General features: G+C 36.9%; 1 protein-coding gene across 2 annotated transcripts in view; it reads right to left on the reverse strand.

The window, feature by feature from the left end:
* The window catches only part of LOC109397521 (pH-sensitive chloride channel 2-like), a 67,739-nt gene that overhangs the window by 28,877 nt on the left and 19,031 nt on the right, over positions 1 to 19,831 (reverse strand). For both annotated transcript variants that reach the window (XM_062850777.1, XM_062850776.1), the window contains exon 3: positions 7,000 to 7,109. In XM_062850777.1, the coding sequence (XP_062706761.1) occupies positions 7,000 to 7,109 (110 nt within the window). The remainder of the gene's footprint in view (positions 1 to 6,999; positions 7,110 to 19,831) is intronic.

Raw genomic sequence — 19,831 nt, forward strand, 5'->3', positions numbered from 1 at the left:
AAACGCTACTGGTTCAACTTGAAAATCCTTCGAACACTACTAGTTTGATTTGAATAATCTTTCGAACGCTACTGGTTCGATATCGATAAGCCTTCGAACGCTCCTGGTTCGATTTTTTTACAAAAATATTTGAACGCTCCTGGTTCGGTTTCAATAACACTAGTTTACAGCATTTTTGAACTCGGTGAGCTGATGATTGTTTTTGGTGTAGAATCATGCCCTGAGTTCGAAAACGCGAAGAAAAAAAATTATAGTAGAGCGGAAATTTTTTCGACTTTCCATACAAGGTTGATGATTTGAAATCGATTTTTGTTCTATTTTTAGGCAAAGTCGCTCACTTCACACATCTCATTCTCCGTAATCAATGCTCCGATTGAGCTGAATTTTTTACTGTAACTCGCCTACATATGATATGGCAAATAAACGTTGAGAAAGAATTTTTAATTTTTTTTTTCCTATTGAAAAAAATACATTTCTTCATACATTTTTGAAAATTTAGCTAAAATTTAAGGAGATTGTCCCCAAAACTCGCCAATATCTTGAATTTCATCAATCTGACGCAAAACCTGAATTCAGATGATCGAATGGTATTATATTCAGCTTTTATTTTATGGAAAAAGATTTAAAATTGGTTGAACAAAACGCAAGATATTTTAATTTTATTAAATTTTATATTTTAAAAAGTTGTAAAACTCGATATTGAGCTAAAATTCAAAAACTGTTCTACTTTAAATTTTTTGAAGCACGATTTCGAAATCAGCGATAAATTATGCTTAAAAAATTTTGGTCGCTGACAGAAGTTCACGACTTTCGTTTTATTTTGTAAACTAGTGTAATCCTTCGAACGCTACTGGTTCGATTCCGACAATCCCTCAAAACGCTACTGGTTCGATTTTGACACTCCTTCGAACGCTACTGGTTCGATTTCAATACTCCCTCGAACGCTCCTGGTTCGATTTCAATAATCCTCCGAACGCTCCTGGTTCGATTTTGACAATCCTTCGGACGCTCCTGGTTCGATTTCAACAATCCTTCGAACGCTACTGGTTCGATTTCAATAAACCATCCGAACGCTACTGGTTCGATTTTGACAATCCTTCGAACGCTACTGGTTCGATTTCATTAATCCTCCGAACGCTCCTGGTTCGATTTCAATAATCCTTCGAACGCTACTGTTTCGATTTTGACAATCCTTCGAACGCTCCTGGTTCGACTCCAATAATCCTTTGAACGCTACTGGTTTGATTTCGATGATCCTTCGAACGCTACTGGTTCGATTTTGGCAATCCTTCGAACGCTACTGGTTCGATTTCAATAATCCTGCGAACGCTACTGGTTCGATTTCGACAATCCTTGGAACGCTTCTGGTTCGATTTCAATAAATCATTAGAACGCTACTGGTTCGATTTCGACAATATTTCGAACGCTACTGTTTCGATTTCGACAATCCTTCGAACGCTACTGTTTCGATTTTGGCAATCCTTCGAACGCTACTGGTTCGATTTCAATAATCCTGCGAACGCTACTGGTTCGATTTCGACAATCCTTCGAACGCTCCTGGTTCGATTCCAATAATCCTTTGAACGCTACTGGTTTGATTTCGATGATCCTTCGAACGCTACTGGTTCGATTTTGGCAATCCTTCGAACGCTACTGGTTCGATTTCATTAATCCTTCGAACGCTACTGGTTCGATTTCGATTATCCTCCATATCCTGCTGGTTCAAAATAAGAATTTTTCTAACACTACTAAAACTATAAAAAATAGGTGAATGCTACCGATTTTTTTTTCCCAATTGTAAAAAGTTCACAAACACTGCTGATGAATTTTCATCCTTATTCGAGCTTTGTTAAACATCAACTACTACTAATGGAAAATTCCTTTTTTTGAATGTTACTACTTCGTTCCAAACCATGAACGCTACTCATTCGTTTCAATCCGTGATCACTACTGGTTCATGTCAATCAAGGAAGACTAGTTCATTCTATAATACAGAAACCCCATCAGTTGTTTCCAATAGATGGACGCTTCCAGTTCATTCTAAAGGTGCAACTACACTGTTTCTAATTATGCCAAATATTTGCCATTACAGTCCGACATTCTTCCAAGGTTGCTATGATTTACGTTGCGTTGATCATTTGATCTTATTTGCCCAAATATATGTCATGCCTAATGGGACCTTAATCCGTGAACGCTACTGCTTCATCTCAATTCATTCCATCTGAACGTAAATGGTTTGTAAGGTTTTTCGCACCTACGATGGCGTAGTGCACGTTCAGCGTGCTTGTCTGGGTCATAAATATTCCCAACATCCTACCAGGGTGGACGCTACTAGAATCTTCTCTATACCTTAGCGCTACTGGCTCATTTAAATCACAAAACGCTGCTGGTTTTACAGCTCTCACCAAAAACGCCCCGAGTTCTAAAAACCTATTAACCCTTATGTGGCTGACAAGGTACCCGTGTACCCTGCGCCCATTTGAAAAGCACGGTGTGGAAAAAATCAAAAAGTTTGTCGGACAGATAACGGTAAAACAAACCCTGTCCACACAAATACTTTGGGTTAAAATAGTCACAATGCCAATTATCCTCCAATTTGTTTAGTTTCACACTTCAAGAGTAATCCAATTTATGTTCCTCTATTCACATTTTAGTTCGACAAGGTATCAGAAACTTCTTGATAATAATATGAACTCAACACTTCCAGCAAAATAAAATCAAACCTTTCTAAGATCACCGTTATGTTTAGAAACTATCATTAGTTATCAAGCAATCGCGTTTTCGACTACTTTTACCGACATCACGCTCACGCTGTAACCACAAGCCCACATTTTTCGTGTACTCAGTAACCGTGGCGACCCTTTCCCGGGTTAAATACATCTAATTTCATTCCCAGTTTATATGTTTGACGATGAACAGGAGTTATAAGCCACAATTGCTTATGTTATATGTTCTATGAATGGTATATGAAGTCAATTACGCATTATAAATAAAAAAAAACTAGCATTCACTTTCGGTGTATTCCAAAATTTACTTATTTAAGAAAGCATTTAGAATATATTTGTTATTTTTTTTCCTTTCTGGTTTGAACATCTTATATAAACTTTAACAATATTCAAGGTTCACCCACCACCTTTTGGGCAAATGCAATCAAGACATTTACAAAAATATCAGTGTAATAATGAATGCGGTAGAAAATACCCCACGAACCATATAATTTAACACCGAGACAATCATTCGATCACTTCTTAGAAATGAATAAAATATAAACAATTTCTCATTATAATATTTTTTTAGTTTTATTTTGGGAAAAAATATGCTGATGTAGAAAGCACCAAATTTTATTGCCAAAAATATTCAACAACCACATCAAAAAGCCAGTGCTGTCGCTGACCAATCAGCGTTTTCGTTAATTTCCTTTATGTACTTATTGAATCCGATAGATCGTCAGGTTTTTACACTACACAGTTAAGTAAACGGGTTGGCGGAGCCGTAGCCATGGTTACAGTTACTCCTGCTAGATTTTCACAATAACAACAACATACCTTCAATAGTCTCTTAATCGGGGCCCGTTGCACAGGTGGTCACATATTCGCTTCTTAAACGGATGGTAATGGGTTTGATTTCCAGCCCCGGTACTTTCGTCAGTTGCTCTTCCCCCCCGAGAGCAGCTGGCAATGACTACCTTCTGAGCGAATGGCTGTAATGGAACCGGATCCTTTGGATTCGGCAACTCATAATGGATCCTCAATCGGAACTGTACTATTTATCGAACGCTTTTTTTTTCTTTCATCTCTTGTCCGCAATTTTAGCCAGCAAATCATTTTTTTAACTCTTCACTTGTCAGCAACTAAATTTCAAACCAATGACACTCTCACGGCTGATCAAAATCACTCTCGCACAGAAAACGGAATTACTTCATCATCACTTCTCCTTTAGGGTACATTTAAATCGTCACTTGATTGATGTGTGTTTCACTATTTATTCTCGTCGCCAATTGTAGAATACGAGGTATTCGGAATATTTAGGGATACCAAGTTCTTACAGTTTAGAATAATATCCAATCTTTGACACACATGTTTATTCTCGTTCTTTTCGCTGTCACTCCCCGAGTCTAACTGCCTATCCAACTCAACGCTTACTCTGTTCTCCCGAACCCAACACTTTATGCTTAGAGTCAGATCCTACAGTCTCCTTCACCGGTATAAATCCAACAAGTATATAGTGCACAAGCGGTGCGGACCTAATAATGATCAGATACATTCATAGATTGAAGGTTAAGGTATAGTCAGTGAGTCAAAATTCAACCATCGCGCAACAATAACGACAATGTCGCAACCTGAATTTGTTGCGACATTCTACCCAATGCGACATAGGCTTGTCCCATCTTGAAAAGAATAGGACAAAGATCGTGCACCACGAGATTAGAGATTTTTAAGCCTTGCATTGTGATTTTCGAGCGGTAACTTCGAGTCGGTAAACACTGCATCGCTGCTAAAGATGTATCATCAAAAACTTTCGATTTTGGGTTAGTCACGAGATGAAAAGTACGCAACAAATTCAGCTTCCGTTTTGTCTGCAACATAAAAATTCGAGATCATGTCATTATCTGTTACCAGTTGGGATAAAGAGTAATCGCCGCATCCTCTTTGTTGCTTGTTTTGTGCCTCTTTTGTCTGACAATTCTCTTCACTGGGTATAGTAGTACAGTATTACCGTATTACTTAAAGTAATAGTAATTATTCACTGGCTAGCAGACTGTGTACTAAATCGCAGCTTGATTGTGCTCTTCTTATATTCTATAATCGAATTCAATTGGGAATTAATAAACGTAAATTATCATTAAATACTATTAAATACTGCCACTATACCTGCTTGCCGAATCGAGTTATGCAATACGCACGCACTATAAACAAACTCATCTGACTTCTACCTATCATTCCATACATACATATAGCTGACATTCGACTCTAGACTGTCATTAATATATTAGACAATTGCGACCCCTGTAACGTTTACCGGCCAGATGTAGTTGGGCAGGCTTGGAGTCAGAAGCATCGCAAGGCGGTTCGAAGGCAGTGCTGCTAGTATTGCTAACAACGTTATATAATGTAAATGTAGGGGAGACTGGGGAGACTTGATCCCTTTTTCTTAATTTGCCTGCAATTTCAAGAAAAAAACACAAAACTTGATCCGTTTTTCGTACAGAATGGAAGGTAAACATCTATTGCAAGTTTATACACAACAGAAGGACTTTAAATTATTGTTGAAGTTTTCAAAACTGTGTTTTTATGGAGGCATGTCTTATGATGCATTTTTTTAAAAATGGGCCACAATTGATCCCTTTTTGAGCACATGGTTAATTTAAAGGGAAAATAACCCCAGAAGCTTCCTATTCATTTTCATTTCAAGTTTTCTTGTATTTTTAATGAATATGGTGAATTTGAAATTATAATATTTCCTTAAATTGTTAAGATTATGCTGTATTTTGAAAATGGGGAGACTTGATCCCTCTTTTTATGGTGTGTAATAAAATAATAATTATCTGACATGTTTTATCAATGAATTTACTAGAATTCCGTAAATAGAGGCTTCCAAATAGAATTTTATTTTTCACATGTATAATGTGTGTGTAATCCTCGAGGGATCAAGTCTCCCCATGTCACTGTTGTATACACGAAGCTGCATTAATTAAAATATTTATATAACAGCCTTATTTGAGTAAATACGTTTGATAGTATTTTATTTACACTATGTGCAGCAAAATTTTGACACGATTTGGTTCAATTTTTACAAAGTTATTGAGATTTTTCGGAATCGCCTAAAAGGTTTCTGAAGGACTGAAAACAAAACATCAGCCATTAAAAAATAATGCAATGCACAATCAAAATCAATTGTAACCAAAACATTGTCGTCTGTCAAGATGTAGTTTTGGAAAAAAATATGCTAGAAGAAAACTGTTTTTGATTCCGAGAAAATATGGGGGGAACAAGTCTCCTCAGGGATCAAGTCTCCTTAGTCTCCCCTAATATTTTCTCACGACGAATAATTAAGTTATACCGGTTTGACATTTGACAAAATAATTCAAATTTTGCAATACCATACAAAAATTACTAAATGTTGTCTTCCTTCAATCCAAATAGACTCTAATGTATCTTATTAGAGATATCTTGAGAACAGAAGCAGACAATCTTTGGATATCAAAAGTACATTACATTTATACATTACATACATTACATACATTTTTTCGAGAAAGATCCAAAAAGTGTCAATCTATGATACCTTTTTTCAACGTTTAAAAAATATCTTTGTTATAATAACTGTATGAAGCATTATTATATTGATGACAAAATTTCATTCAATTTGGTTCAGTGGTTTCTGAGATACGACAGTTCAAAAATTAGTTGTCTAAAATAAGTGTTTTACGAGAACGGTTTTAGCTACGCGACAGATCAACCAAATTTGTACTAGTGATGCATATATAATAGGTTGGCAAACAGTAAAAATTTTAGAATTTTTGATACTCTCTATGAAAAGTTACAAAATGTTGAACTTTTTTTTGTGAGAGAAGAAAAAGTTGCCCTAACAAAATGATTTAAAAAAATCAAGATATCTCACTGCCCAGCTGCTTTTTACGCCGGCCGTAAAACGACAAGGGGTGATTCGATTATGATATTTATTGCCAACAGATTTTATAGTTCGTTTCAAGTAGATGATAAATTTGGGTTGGGGTTAGCTATATATGAAAGAATGATCATCTTATCATGCTCATTATTGATGATAGGTTTATGTTGAACCAAAGTGAACAGATGAATCACTTTGTGCTCCTCGACTCAAAGTGTGGTGTGACAGCAGTCTATACTTTTGAGCTATACTTTCAAATATTCATGATTCTTCCCCCTAGTCCTCTGTGTACAATCAAAGTAAAAATTACATAAAATTTAATTGAATATTGTGGTTTGCTAATTGATTCCCATAGGTGAGAGTATAGAAACTTACATGCCACTGGCCGTTCCAGACGATCGTACCGACAGCCATGCGTTAACCGCTGGAGCAGCTGTGTCTGGGAAAGCTTGTGAGCTTCGTCCAAAGATGGGCAGTCAGATTCTCTAAAAAAAAAAAAACAAAAAAAAACAGAAAATAGTGATAAAATTATGAAAAGTAAACAACAATTTAAAAAAAATGAAAATAGAGAAAGAAGGGGATTTCATTTAATATAATCAAAATTGGAAAAAAATATCAAAATTCACAAACTTCATTTAGAACCGCAGTCACGCATTCAAACTAATTGCTTTACATACCTATTCATTAATCCTTTCACTGGCAAGTTGTATGCCAAACCGATCGTGATACTAATGATGATAGCAAATGACAACTATACCATGTACGATCGTAAAACTTAATTAATGCTAATAAAATGATCTATTAATGTATACATCGTGATACATTTGTGAATGGCCAGACAAACTGGCGACCAAGGTGGCGCTTGATGCTAAAAGGATCATTTTGCACGTATCGGATTGTTGGTAAAAGATACACCATCATAAAGTGTTAAGGTGTGAACGAAAAGCTGAGCGCGTACCGGTGGGAATCCGCAATGATCGATTACCATAAACAGATCGTAAATATTCGTTGCAAGCCGGAACACAACAAACGCAGCATTTGCTTGCTTCCCGAATTTGTCCACGCGTCCATTATTGTGCCGGTGCAGTATGCTGACCTTGCGGTCGTTGCAAGCTGCAACTGCGGATTCACCGTTGTATTTACGGGCTTTGAATTTTAACTAGGCCTCGTGGTCGTGTTAGGTACTTGTAATCAACACGTAGTTGCAGCAATGTTGGAATTTTCCATTTGTTTAATAAATAGAAGATAGTTGTTTTACATCCACCATCTCCAAAGAAATGTTTTATATATCATATAAACTCATTTTTAAAGTGTATACTTCCTTGATAAAAAGTTCAGATTTTTTAAACATTGGATTTTTTATTTTGAAAGTTCCTATCGATGTTATTCTTCAGTCCCTGCTGGTACAGATAATGACATGATCTTGAAGATTTTCGCTGGTGACAAAAAAGAAGGCGAATTATGCATACTTTTAACATGTGAATACCTAACTAATTATGAACAAAAAATCAAAACTGTTTGATGGTGGTTCTTCAATAGTGATCCAATGTATACCAGTTCAAGGTTACACCTAAAAATCACAATGTTAAGCATAAAAATCTTCACTCGCACTCAGTACAATATTTTTCATATTCTGTTCAAGATTGGACAAACCTATGTTCCATAGCGAAATTGTCACAATAAATTCAGATTGCAATATTGTCGTTATTGTTTCGCATGATTCCGTGTTAAAGATTATGAAAATATGCATTTCTGTTCAGCTTTGTACAGATTTTTAATGTGCATTATCCGTGAAATTCTAGGAAACCGGTGAATGCAATCCTTAAAACAGTTTTATCTGGTAGAGTGACCCAGGAGTGCTGGGGCTAAACTAACGTAATTATTCCCACATAAACTTTGAAAAGTTTGCACAGTGTTAATTTTCAATCAAATATGAGGAGATATACAGAATCTGGTTACAAATTGAATAATCAGTGTGGAGTATAACACCCTCAATTGGACAATTTGAAACGGATGATTCAAAATGAAACGCAACGTTTAGGCATGGTACCTACTAATGACTTGAGTTAATATTCAATTGATTTACATATCATAATTGACAGCACCAATATAAAATGTCGTTTTTAAATTTAAGTCTCACTGCTAGAACGGGTAGACGTTAAATCTTACCCAAAAGATATTATTGTGTCAAGGCACTTCCTCGAATACGTAAAAGCTATGAAGGCAACTACGCCATGTCTGTATCATTGACGCCATATTATTGAAATGTAAAAAATTAGGAAAGATAGACACATGTCGAAAAGTGGCCCTTCGAAGGTCAACGTGTATAGGAGCGAAAAAAACCGGACCTCGAACTCATTGATTATATTTCCGAAAAAAAACATTATTGTTCAACTGAGTGGAGCTACGTAAATTAGCTTATCTTTCTGATTCCTACAATAACATCCAATCCACAAAAAAACCTACTAATTAGCTTCACGCAGAGCACTCGTTTGAGAATAAAAAAAAATGTAAAAAAAGTGTCAGCTCATAACTGTAACCTGATAGCTTTTTTGCCAAATAAAATGATTTTCATCCTAACATGAGTACTAAACCATGAATATGAAGAATACACATTTGTTGAAAAATTAACGCATAGGTATGTTTGAGATTAAAAATCTGCGAAAGCTTGAAGCCAACAACTAGCAAATCAATGAACCAATAATCAAGATATTACTCCAAGGAAACCCGATGTTCAATCCTTCCAGGGATTCCATCAGTAATTACACTAGTTTACAGCATTTTTGAACTCGGTAAGCTGATGATCGTTTTTGGTGTAAAATCATGCCCTGAGTTCAAAAACGCGAAGGAAAAAAATTACAGTAGAGCGGATTTTTTTCGACTTTCCATACAAGGTTGATGATTTGAAAGCGATTTTTGTTCTATTTTTAGGCAAAGTCGCTCACTTCACACATCTCATTCTCCGTAATCAATGCTCCGATTGAGCTGAATTTTTTACTGTAACTAGCCTACATATGATTTGTCAAATAAACGTTGAGAAAGAATTTTTAAATTGTTTTTTTCTTATCGAAAAAAATACATTTCTTCAAATATTTTTGGAAAATTTGCTAAAATTTAAGGAGATCGTCCCCAAAATTCGCCAATATTTTGAATTTCATCAATCTGACGCAAAACCTGCATTCAGATGATCTAATGGTATTACATTTAGCTTTTAATTTCTGAAAATGATTTGAAATTGGTTGAACAAAACCGCAAGATATTTGAATTTTACTGAATTCCATATTTTAAAAAGTTGTAAAACTCGATATTGAGCTAAAACTCAAAAACTGTTCTACTTTAAATTTTTTGAAGCACGGTTTCGAAATCAGCGCTAAATTATGCTTCAAAAAATTTAGTCGTTGACAGAAGTTCACGATTTTCGTTTTATTTTGTAAACTAGTGTTATTGTAAGAATTCTTGTAGTAAACCATAAGTGGAATCCTCAAGGAAATCATCCAAGGACTTCCCCAAAGATTCCATCAGAAATTCCTCCAGGAATTCTTTGGGGAGTACTTCAGGACCCCAGCAGGGGTTCTCAAACTTTATAAGCTTGCGACCCTCGTTTGATTGTTGCAGAACTTGGCGAACCACCAGCTTGTATTTTCATAACATGTCATCTATGAATTTAGACTAAAGTTCTTATAAACTACGCAAACTTAACTTAACCTTTTTCCGACTCTTCGGACATTGTCCCGAAGATGGGCAATATCGCGCCCAAAACCGGTCGACAGATAAGGTAAATTTTAAGCCCTTTGACGATTGTAAGAACGATAAGTGTTTGTCTTGTCTCGCGTCGCGTCTTGTGAATGTCAGTTAGTTCTTACGTTAGCACAAAACATAAAAATGAGTGTTCTACAAAGTTGTTCCTAGTATACCGCATTTAGTTCACCACTGGACTGCGAACTGCGACTTCATAAGTGCGAAAACGTAAATAAAAGTGCGCGATTGCATCAAATCAGGTTGATGTCTTCGGCGCACTATTTCTTCAATCTATGGTGAACAAGTGCTCTGAAGACACCGAGTTGATTCGATGCAATCGCGCACTTTTATTAGCGTTTTCGCACTCGTAAAAACTAGTGCGATAGTCCAGTGGTGAACTAAATGCGCTATAATAAAGCTCGCTTTGCAATGCATATAAAAAATTAGGGTGGTCCGCATTTTCACAGGAATTGGAAACCAAACTTTTTTATTTGCAAGAAAAGAACAACTATTTCCATTCGCCGAAAAAGTTGTTGATCTATCAATTTTGAACAAGTTTGCTGAAGACAGTTTTTATGTAGCTTTAAAATTGATCGATCTAGAGATATTTATTCTAAATAACCTGCAGAGATAGTCCGGCTTTCTGGCTGCATGTTTTTTAGTTTCAATTTCTCATCAAAGTCGCCCGAGAAATACTTGTAGGGCATTTGAAAACGCGTCGTTTCGTGCGCGGTCGTTATCTATTGTGGTTCAATAGTTATAGGCGTTTTTCTTTAAAAAAATCATAGTTTTTTACGGATTGGGGTAAACATAAAAATATCTTTTGTTAGCATTCGAATGTTATAAAACATATCAAAAAATTAGAGGGGTGTTTTTTTTTGTAAATCAAGCAAAATATAGTAAAAAAATGCCTATGTTTTCTAGAAAATCATCAATACCTTGATGTAGCAATATTCTCCACGCATGATAATGTGCGTTTTTGAAAGCTCTAAAAGTGGTTATTTGACGATTTTGATGAGAAAATTGAAACAAAAAAGATAGAGCGATAAAACGTTTTGTTCTAGCGTCACCCTATAACAAATGCAAATTTGGCCAAAACAGTTTAAACGTTTTATCATTTTAATTTCAAATGTTTCATCAAGGTGGCCTAAGGATCAGTTTTGAAGCTTTCAAAAAACGCACATTTCGTACGTGGAGAATGTTGCTACGTCATTTCGTTCATAAGATATTGATGATTTTCTAGAAAAAAATAGGCACTTTTTTAACATTTCTTTCTTGAGTTATAAAAATATTGTGCGGGTATTCCCTAATCGCACATGGACGGTTCGGAACGTTCGTGCTTCGAACAATCTCAAAAACCGTCCGTTTTTGCCTTCACACCTGGTTTCACAGTCGAATGTGTCAAAAGTGTCAGAGTGGCACGTGCTTTTTTGTTGCTCCTCCCCTCTTCTTGGCGTAACGTCCTCACTGGGACAAAGCCTGCTTCTCAGCTTAGTGTTCTATGAGCACTTCCACAGTTTTTAACTGAGAGCTTCCTCTGCCAATGACCATTTTGCATGTGTATATCGTGTGGCAGGCACGAAGATACTCTATGCCCAAGGAAGTCAAGGAAATTTCCTTTACGAAAAGATCCTGGACCGACCGGGAATCGAACCCGTCACCCTCAGCATGGTCATGCTGAATACCCGTACGTTTACCGCCTCGGCTATATGGGCTTTTTTGTTGCCTCACTCATATTTCATCTTCGCTTTCTTTTTTTCAACGATGGCAGCAAAAGGTCGCATCAAAAAACGAGGTAGTTTGAGCAAAAGTGGCAGCAAGGAGACATCAAATTGACGAGGTTCGTAGAAAAGGACGTTTGAAAAGGATGTCGAATCGACCTTCGAATCCAGTGGCCACAGAAACTCACTATAACTCCCCTCTAATTTTTCAATATGCTTTATAACAATATTTCGTCTTTCTTTTATGCTTGCCCCAACCCGTAATAACACCTTATCAGTAAACTATGATTTTTAAAGAAAATCGCCTGTAACTATTGAATCAAAAGAGATAACGACCGTCTCCGCGCAAGAAATAACGCGTTTTCAAATGCTCTACAAGTGTTTCTTGGGCGACTTTGATGACAATCGTAACTGAAAAAGTTACAGCTAGAAATCTGGTTTCTCTTGAACTAAGCTAATTCAGAAAAATGTCTCTAGATCGGTCTATTATAAAGCTACATAAAGACTGTCTTCAACAAACTTGCTGAAAATTGATAGATCAACAACTTTTTCGAAGAATACATATAGCTTTTCTTGCAAGTAAAAAAGTTTGGTTACAAATTTTTTTGAAAATGTGTACCACTCTAATTTTCGTACACATTGCAAAAAGGGCTTTATTATTAGGAACAACTTTGTAGATGATCATATTTGTCTCAAAACTCATTTAAAGGCACTGAATGCATCGTTCCTCGTGATGCTGGGTCATTAGGCCGAAGGTCATTAGGCCGAAGGTCATTAGGCCGAATGGTCATTAGGCCGAATGGTCATTAGGCCGAATGGTCATCAGGACGAATTGAAAGTTAGCCGTTGTTTTTACCTTTTCCAACAATTTTTGACAAAAACTAGTTTAACAATGGAACTAGAAAGAATAGCCTATGTTTTAAAGAAGGAAAAATTTATGAATTGAACATCAGCAGTTTCAGCGCCAAAAACTATTTCAGCAATGATACTAGAAAGAACAGCCTATATTTAAAAGAAGGAAAAATTCATGGGTAAAATATCAGTAGATTCAGCATCAATAAAGTATCTTCGTGCCTGTCACACGATACACACATGCAAAATGGTCATTTGCAGAGGAAGCTCTCAGTTAATAAGCTGAGAAGCAGGCTTTGTCTCAGTGGGGACGTAACGGCAAGAAGAAGACCCAATGACCATTCGGCCTGATGACCATTCGGCCTAATGACCATTCGGCCTAATGACCATTCGGCCTAATGACCATTCGGCCTAATGACCATTCGGCCTAATGACCTTCGGCCGAATGGCCTTCGGCCTAATGACCTTCGGCCGAATGGCCTGACACCGTTCCTCGTAAATCTGGTCCGTGGACCTGTTCAATGGCCGACTTTTGCATCTAATCACGATTGCAGGCGTAAAAATCTCGTAAAAAACTGGATCTTCTTATTTTATGAATATTTACAAGTGAGCAAGAACAAAATATAAATTTTACTATTGCTAGAAGGTTACTTCTTCAGATTTGTACATTTGAGGTTTTGGTGCATTTTTGAACTGGGATTCCATGATGTTTGTCCTTAAGAAAGTCCTGAACACTTCTGTAAATTGAAAAGGTAATGGTCACATGATACGATTAGTGAACAGGATTCTCATTTTTTCAAATTTTCACCGCAAGCTCAATGGTAGTCGAGAATTGACAAATCGTAAGGAAAATCGCGAAAAACGCTAATTGTTGGAAAACGGGAAAGTTTTTTAAAAGTTAGTTAACGGAAATCGACAATGGTTTAGCTAGGCAGTTTTTTGTGTTCGAAATTTCGATTTTACTATCACACAAATGAGATCCATCTGTTGTATTTTTAGTTTGGAATGTCGTTATATTCTAAGTTAACTAGGTAAAAGACCAGTATACACTCGCAAAGACCATTACATAAATTTTAAATCATGAGGGTGACTCATTTCGAAGAAATATTTTTTGTTTAAGGACTTTAGTCATAAGTAGCAATGCTTTGGTGCAAGTTCCGTGAAATTTGTCTTCGGGATGAGTCACTCAAATGTGCAATCCAACAATCCAATGGTAAAACAGCTCAACAATCTTTTTATTGGATACAACAAAAGTTCGACATCAAAGAAGTGAATCACTCTGTTATTGTGCGCCCAACCAGTTGGTGTAAATCGAGATAAAGCTACCAAGATAAAGATATCATCTAATCGTAGAGCACGATCGACCGAGATTCTTTAAAATCGTGGAAATTTCTAAGACATATCACAAGTTCTAGATTAATGCTAAGAATCAAGAAAAATAAATAACCCTAGTAGGACTTTGGGGTCAATGTGGTGCGTCAATAAACAATTTTAACAACCAACACACTGATTTCAGAGTCCCTTGTTCGGCTGTTCTATTTTTGGTAAAAGTTCGGATTACCGAAGTTCAGCACAGTGTTACCGAAGTTCGGTTAAGTTTTACCGAACTTTCGGTAAACATTGCCAATGATTCGGTAGAGTTTACCGAACGTTCGGTAATTTTTTGCCGAACTTCGATAATGTTTTGCTGAACATTCGGTAATCTGAACTTTTACCGAAAATAGAACAGCTGAATACGGTACTTTATTTTAAGTGTGAACATTTTGCCATAAGACTAAGAAAACCTATGAAATTAGATGATTTTATTACATTGTCAGAAACCGATCGTATACGTCAATAGGCACTCCAAAACTGATTCATCGTTCTAGAACAACGGTTTATTTTCGAGCCAAATCACAGCGGTTTAGGTATCAGTATAAATTGCAGCAATTAGGTATGAGGCAGCGAAGAAGGATGAACTTTGCCAGTTCTTCCAGTCACTAAGTTGCTATAGCAGCCCTATAGTTTCCGATGCGACTAATGCGGAATGCGCCGATGTGTGAACACGCACTAATTTGAAGGATAATTCGCTAATTATTTTGCGAAGCACATGGCTCAGCTCGGCGCCTTGTCGCGGACGGAGTCATCGCTCTTCAGAGATAATTTATGCAAATTAATAGGAGCTAGATGGTGGAGACACACGGTCGGTAGGTCGGTGTTCGTGGGAGTTATGTTCACTGCGATAAAAATGAACGCAAATGATATGCAAATAGGCGGGATGATCACTCCGAATGCGATCCAATGCTCGGTGACTAATTGATAGATAAAGAGTTTGATTAATGGCACCGGGTAGCCTTACATCATAAATTTGAACAAACAAATTTCTGGAAATAAATTCCTCGTATTCATAAATAGAAATGTACAAACAATCTCTCACAAATTGAAGGCGATACCGACATCGTTGTAATAGCGTGAAGGTGTATTTGCACATGTTTGTTTGGAGAATTATCCATATTGATGGGAGAAAAATTAATGACGTTTATTTGAAGATGGAAATAATTTGGGCTCTACAGCTTACCATGAAGGGGTGTCAGTTAATCGTCTAACTGTATTGCCAAAAACTAATTGAGACCTTTAAGCTCGGCTTTCCCAAATGTTGGTAACTATCGATTCCAAACGTCTTTCATGTAGATAACATGAAAAGGGAAGAGACCAAGTTATCCACTCTGCTAAAAAAGCACCTTGATAAATGCCCCCTTCAGCAGAATAAAGTCATTAACACATATATCAAGCATTATTGATGAAGGTTCTACTGGATGGCGACATGATGATGACTACCTACGAACGTGTAATTACAGACCGCGGTGTGTTTTCTGAGACGGTGGAAAGATTACCAATAAACAAATAAGTGCAGTATGAACCGTGTAGTACATAGGCTTTCAGGGCTCGACTGTCGCTGTTGGTGGTCTTTTAATGCTTTCCTCTCTTGAACTGGAAGGAATAAATCTTCTTGGATGAATCTCCTCTGTAGAATTATGAATGGGAAAGGTCCTGATGTACAGACGGTTGAGGTTTACCTTTGAGTATGGCGTGAATGTGACAATGTATAAAAATTGGTGAGTTCGTTCCTAATAATATTTTATGTGATGGAAAATTTATTGATCGTATAATTTTGCAAGATGAACCTACCTAGATTATGTGTCTTTTTTCCCCTTTCCACTAACTCCTTCCTGTGACAGTCATGAAGATACAGAGATAATTACGGTCTGAATAACAACGACGCTTTCGTCGTTTTTGGCTTAGATAAGTTTGGAATTCTCGAAAGCATACATTGAGGACCAGATCCGTAGCGTGGCCTCATGGCGCGCCCCACGATATTAAATTATATATTGGCAATTTCTTTAATGGTTGGTTTTTGGTGTTACGAAGAGTTCTTTTTCATTCGTGTAGGCCGACACAAATGCACCCTTCTGGTGTAAAGTGTAGTAAATACATTAACAAACAAACAAACATTCGTGTAGGGGGATTGGGTGCATATTGGACACCCTAAGCAAATGAGTACGTAAGGCCTGCATAACAGAGAAAAACTTAACATATTATCAGTTGGCTTACAACTTTAGCTTGTCTCCTACGTATTTATTGACAGCAGGTAGAATGTCTTTATCGTGAAGAAATAATGATTTGTAAACCGTGTGTTTTTTAGCGCTGGCAGGAAAGGTACGGAGCGAAATGGACACCCATCGGGGCATAATGGACACCCCTGCATATTTTCTGCTAATTCTTTGACTACGTCGACCAGTTAGGCAATTTGCTTACGGAGATCAATACCACAGATATAATACTCAATTTTAGACTTTAGGCTAAAATAATCGGAGAGAATTTTCCCAAGCTCTCTTACACGCCTAACAGTATGCAATGCGCTTACATCTATCGTTATTGCCAGTGTTCATTTGGCCCGAATCGACTACAATATTAAAATTGCTATTTTGAGTAAATTCTTATCAAAAATAAAATATTTTATCCGTTGCTAAATCTGCATATACATGTAGATAAGGTAACAATTCACTTATTTTTATGGTGCACACATTCTAACGCTCGTAATACCTTACTTGCTGCTGCTTCGAAATTATAAGAATTTCACCATATCAAAAACATATTTCAAATTCAATGATATTTTGATTATTTTGGAGGAATATAAATGGTACTTTTGAAAAATAGAACAATGACTTGTTCGTTTACACTCATGCATTAAAAGTTTAATATAAAAGTCAACGGTTTCGGAAAAACCAGGGGTGTCCATTTTACCCCGGGTGTCCATAATGCCCCGATTTCCCCTATTTCTTCAGGAATTTCAATAGAAGTCGTCCAAACAATTTTCAAAATGTATTTCTCTTTCAGAGAATCTCACTTAGACCAGCAAAATACATAGAAATGATATTTCAGATTCCTAACCTAAATAATGCATTATTTTTGTCAAGAAATCTTACAATATTTTTTCTGTTTAGATTTTCCTAGAAAACTTCCTGAACGTCTCCCCTCCCTAAAGGAATTTCTAAAGAGATTCTTCGAAAAATTTCAAGAGGAATCTTATGAAGAATTTTTGATTTTTTTGAGAATTCTTTTTTGAAAGAATTTCTGGAGGAATTCTTCGAGAATTTTTCTCGTGCGAAAACGAAAACAATAGATGCGCGGGTGTTTAGTATTGTGTTGTTCCATGTTGTGTATGCATATGGTTTGGATTATTAATGTGACCTTTGTAGCGCTCGGTTCATTTCTGCGTGGAATGGGCTAAAAGTTTCTGCTCCCTGATGGAGTGGAGACGTGCGACAGGATTTTTTTATTAGATATGTTTCGTATAGAAAAGTGGTCGACTGTGCGCGAAAGTTAGTGTTTATTGATCCATTGTCAAATCATATCACCAACCATAGGTGACTCTCAGACTGACAATGTACCCTACCTTACTAACAAAATATCCTTCCTGGGACAATCGTGGAGATGCAGCGATTCACGGTCTTTATAACAACGTTTGTCTTACTTACATTCCTTCCCTTCCTCGATGACCGTAAGGACGTGGCCGGCGCCGTTATTGACCTTACTAAAGTTGAGAGCTCTCGAACTGTGTACATTGAGAATAGTAAGCTAGTCCCAAGCCCTATTCATTGGTTCCTTGTGCAATTTCGATTGCTCTGGTCAATCACGGAGTAGCAACTACGAATTGTGCGGTCATAATGCTCATGCTCGTCATGAGACTTTACTGACAATCTAGAACATCCTGAACACCATGAAGTTTGAAAAAAACAAAATAGTTGACATACCAGTTGTTCTAACAGCTGAATTTGGATATGGGTTACGTTCATATTCATTTAACCTTCGTCAAGAATATCAAAAGGTATTTTATATTCTGGGATGTTCTAGGTGTTCCAAACTGTCCTGTTGTAAAGTCCTTCAAATCTACAAGAATAATTTAATGAATTTTCGCCTAGTATAATATCATTGCATAATCTACTGGGATCCGCGAAGCTCTTGAAATCTACAAAGTCATTTATAGACACTATAGGGATATTCCAGGTCAGCCAAACTACCTTGGAGTTCAGAACTTTAGGTCTACACTCGTAACAGTAGCCATACTTGTTACACTGAGTAACGTTGCATAATTGACCGCGGTTACTGGACCAATCTGAAGTCTACTTGATATTATTATAAACCTTTGGGCAAGGGTCGGATCGTTCATTTGCAATAATTTACATTCACTTGCCGTTAACTCGCTTCAGAAACATCGCAGCAAAAATCAATGTATGGACCACTTTTTCATTTTAGTTTTACCTGAAACTTTGTAGAAGAATATACAGGGCGCGGCAGGAAAAAATGCGAAAAGTTCAAGGCACTATAACACGCTAAATATGGGATATATATGACTATTTTTTCATGACAGTGTATCAGTCAATGTCTATATTCTAGCACTGAAAAATAAAAATGAACATATTTGATGTTTAACATGTGATAATGTAGGCCTAATAAGCGGATATCAATAAACTGCGCGCCCAATGGTCATTACACAAAATGACTATAACAGTAACAAAATTAGCTCAAATTCGATGAACAACCAGACCTGACTGATCCAGAGCCATGTAGTTTCACATACCAGATGAAATAAGTACATATATTTGATGATATTGTAGAGAAAATCAAAAATTTTGTTTTATCAGATGCGAAATTTAGCGACCTGTGTGATTTTCTGCGGTTTGAAAATTCTGGTTGTCTTCATCTTTAGGCGCCGCCCTGTAAAGGTTAGTGACCAAAATGAGAATTTTTTTAATTAACTTTTCAAAAAACTAGCCTATTATAGATCATGGAACGTTGAAACATAGATTGGTTAATGTGAAATGGACGAAAATGAGGTTTGAAGTTGAAAAACCCTTTCGCATTTTTTCCTGCCGCATACTGTATTAGCGTATATAGTTAAGTCAACAGAAGGCAGCAAGCGCAACTCTCCACGGCGTGAATGTATTTTACATCCACCGCGTGGAGAGTTGCCTTCACAGCTCGTTCACGACATTGGTATGCGTGTGCGACCCCAATGTTATTCGGCAAACTTTCAGGTAAAACTACAAGGTTAAATTGTTTTTCGATAGCATGCTTCTGAATTGAGATAATGGCAAGTGAATGCAACTCTTTGCAAATGAATGGTCCCATCCCTGCCTTTGGGACATTTAGGGTCGTCCAAACTGCCCTTGAAGTCCTTCAAATCTACAATAGTAACTTTATGTGGAGCGGACCTGGTGTGATGGTTAGAACACTTGACTATCACGCCGAGGATCTGGGATCGAATCCCACTCCCGACAAACTCGCCAAATGTGAGTTCTTCCTTCGGAAGGGAAGTAAAGCGTGGGTCCCGAGATGAACTAGCCCAGGGCTAA

This window comes from Aedes albopictus, chromosome 2 (genome assembly GCF_035046485.1).
Source record: "Aedes albopictus strain Foshan chromosome 2, AalbF5, whole genome shotgun sequence".
In the NCBI taxonomy this organism is placed as follows: domain Eukaryota; kingdom Metazoa; phylum Arthropoda; class Insecta; order Diptera; family Culicidae; genus Aedes; species Aedes albopictus.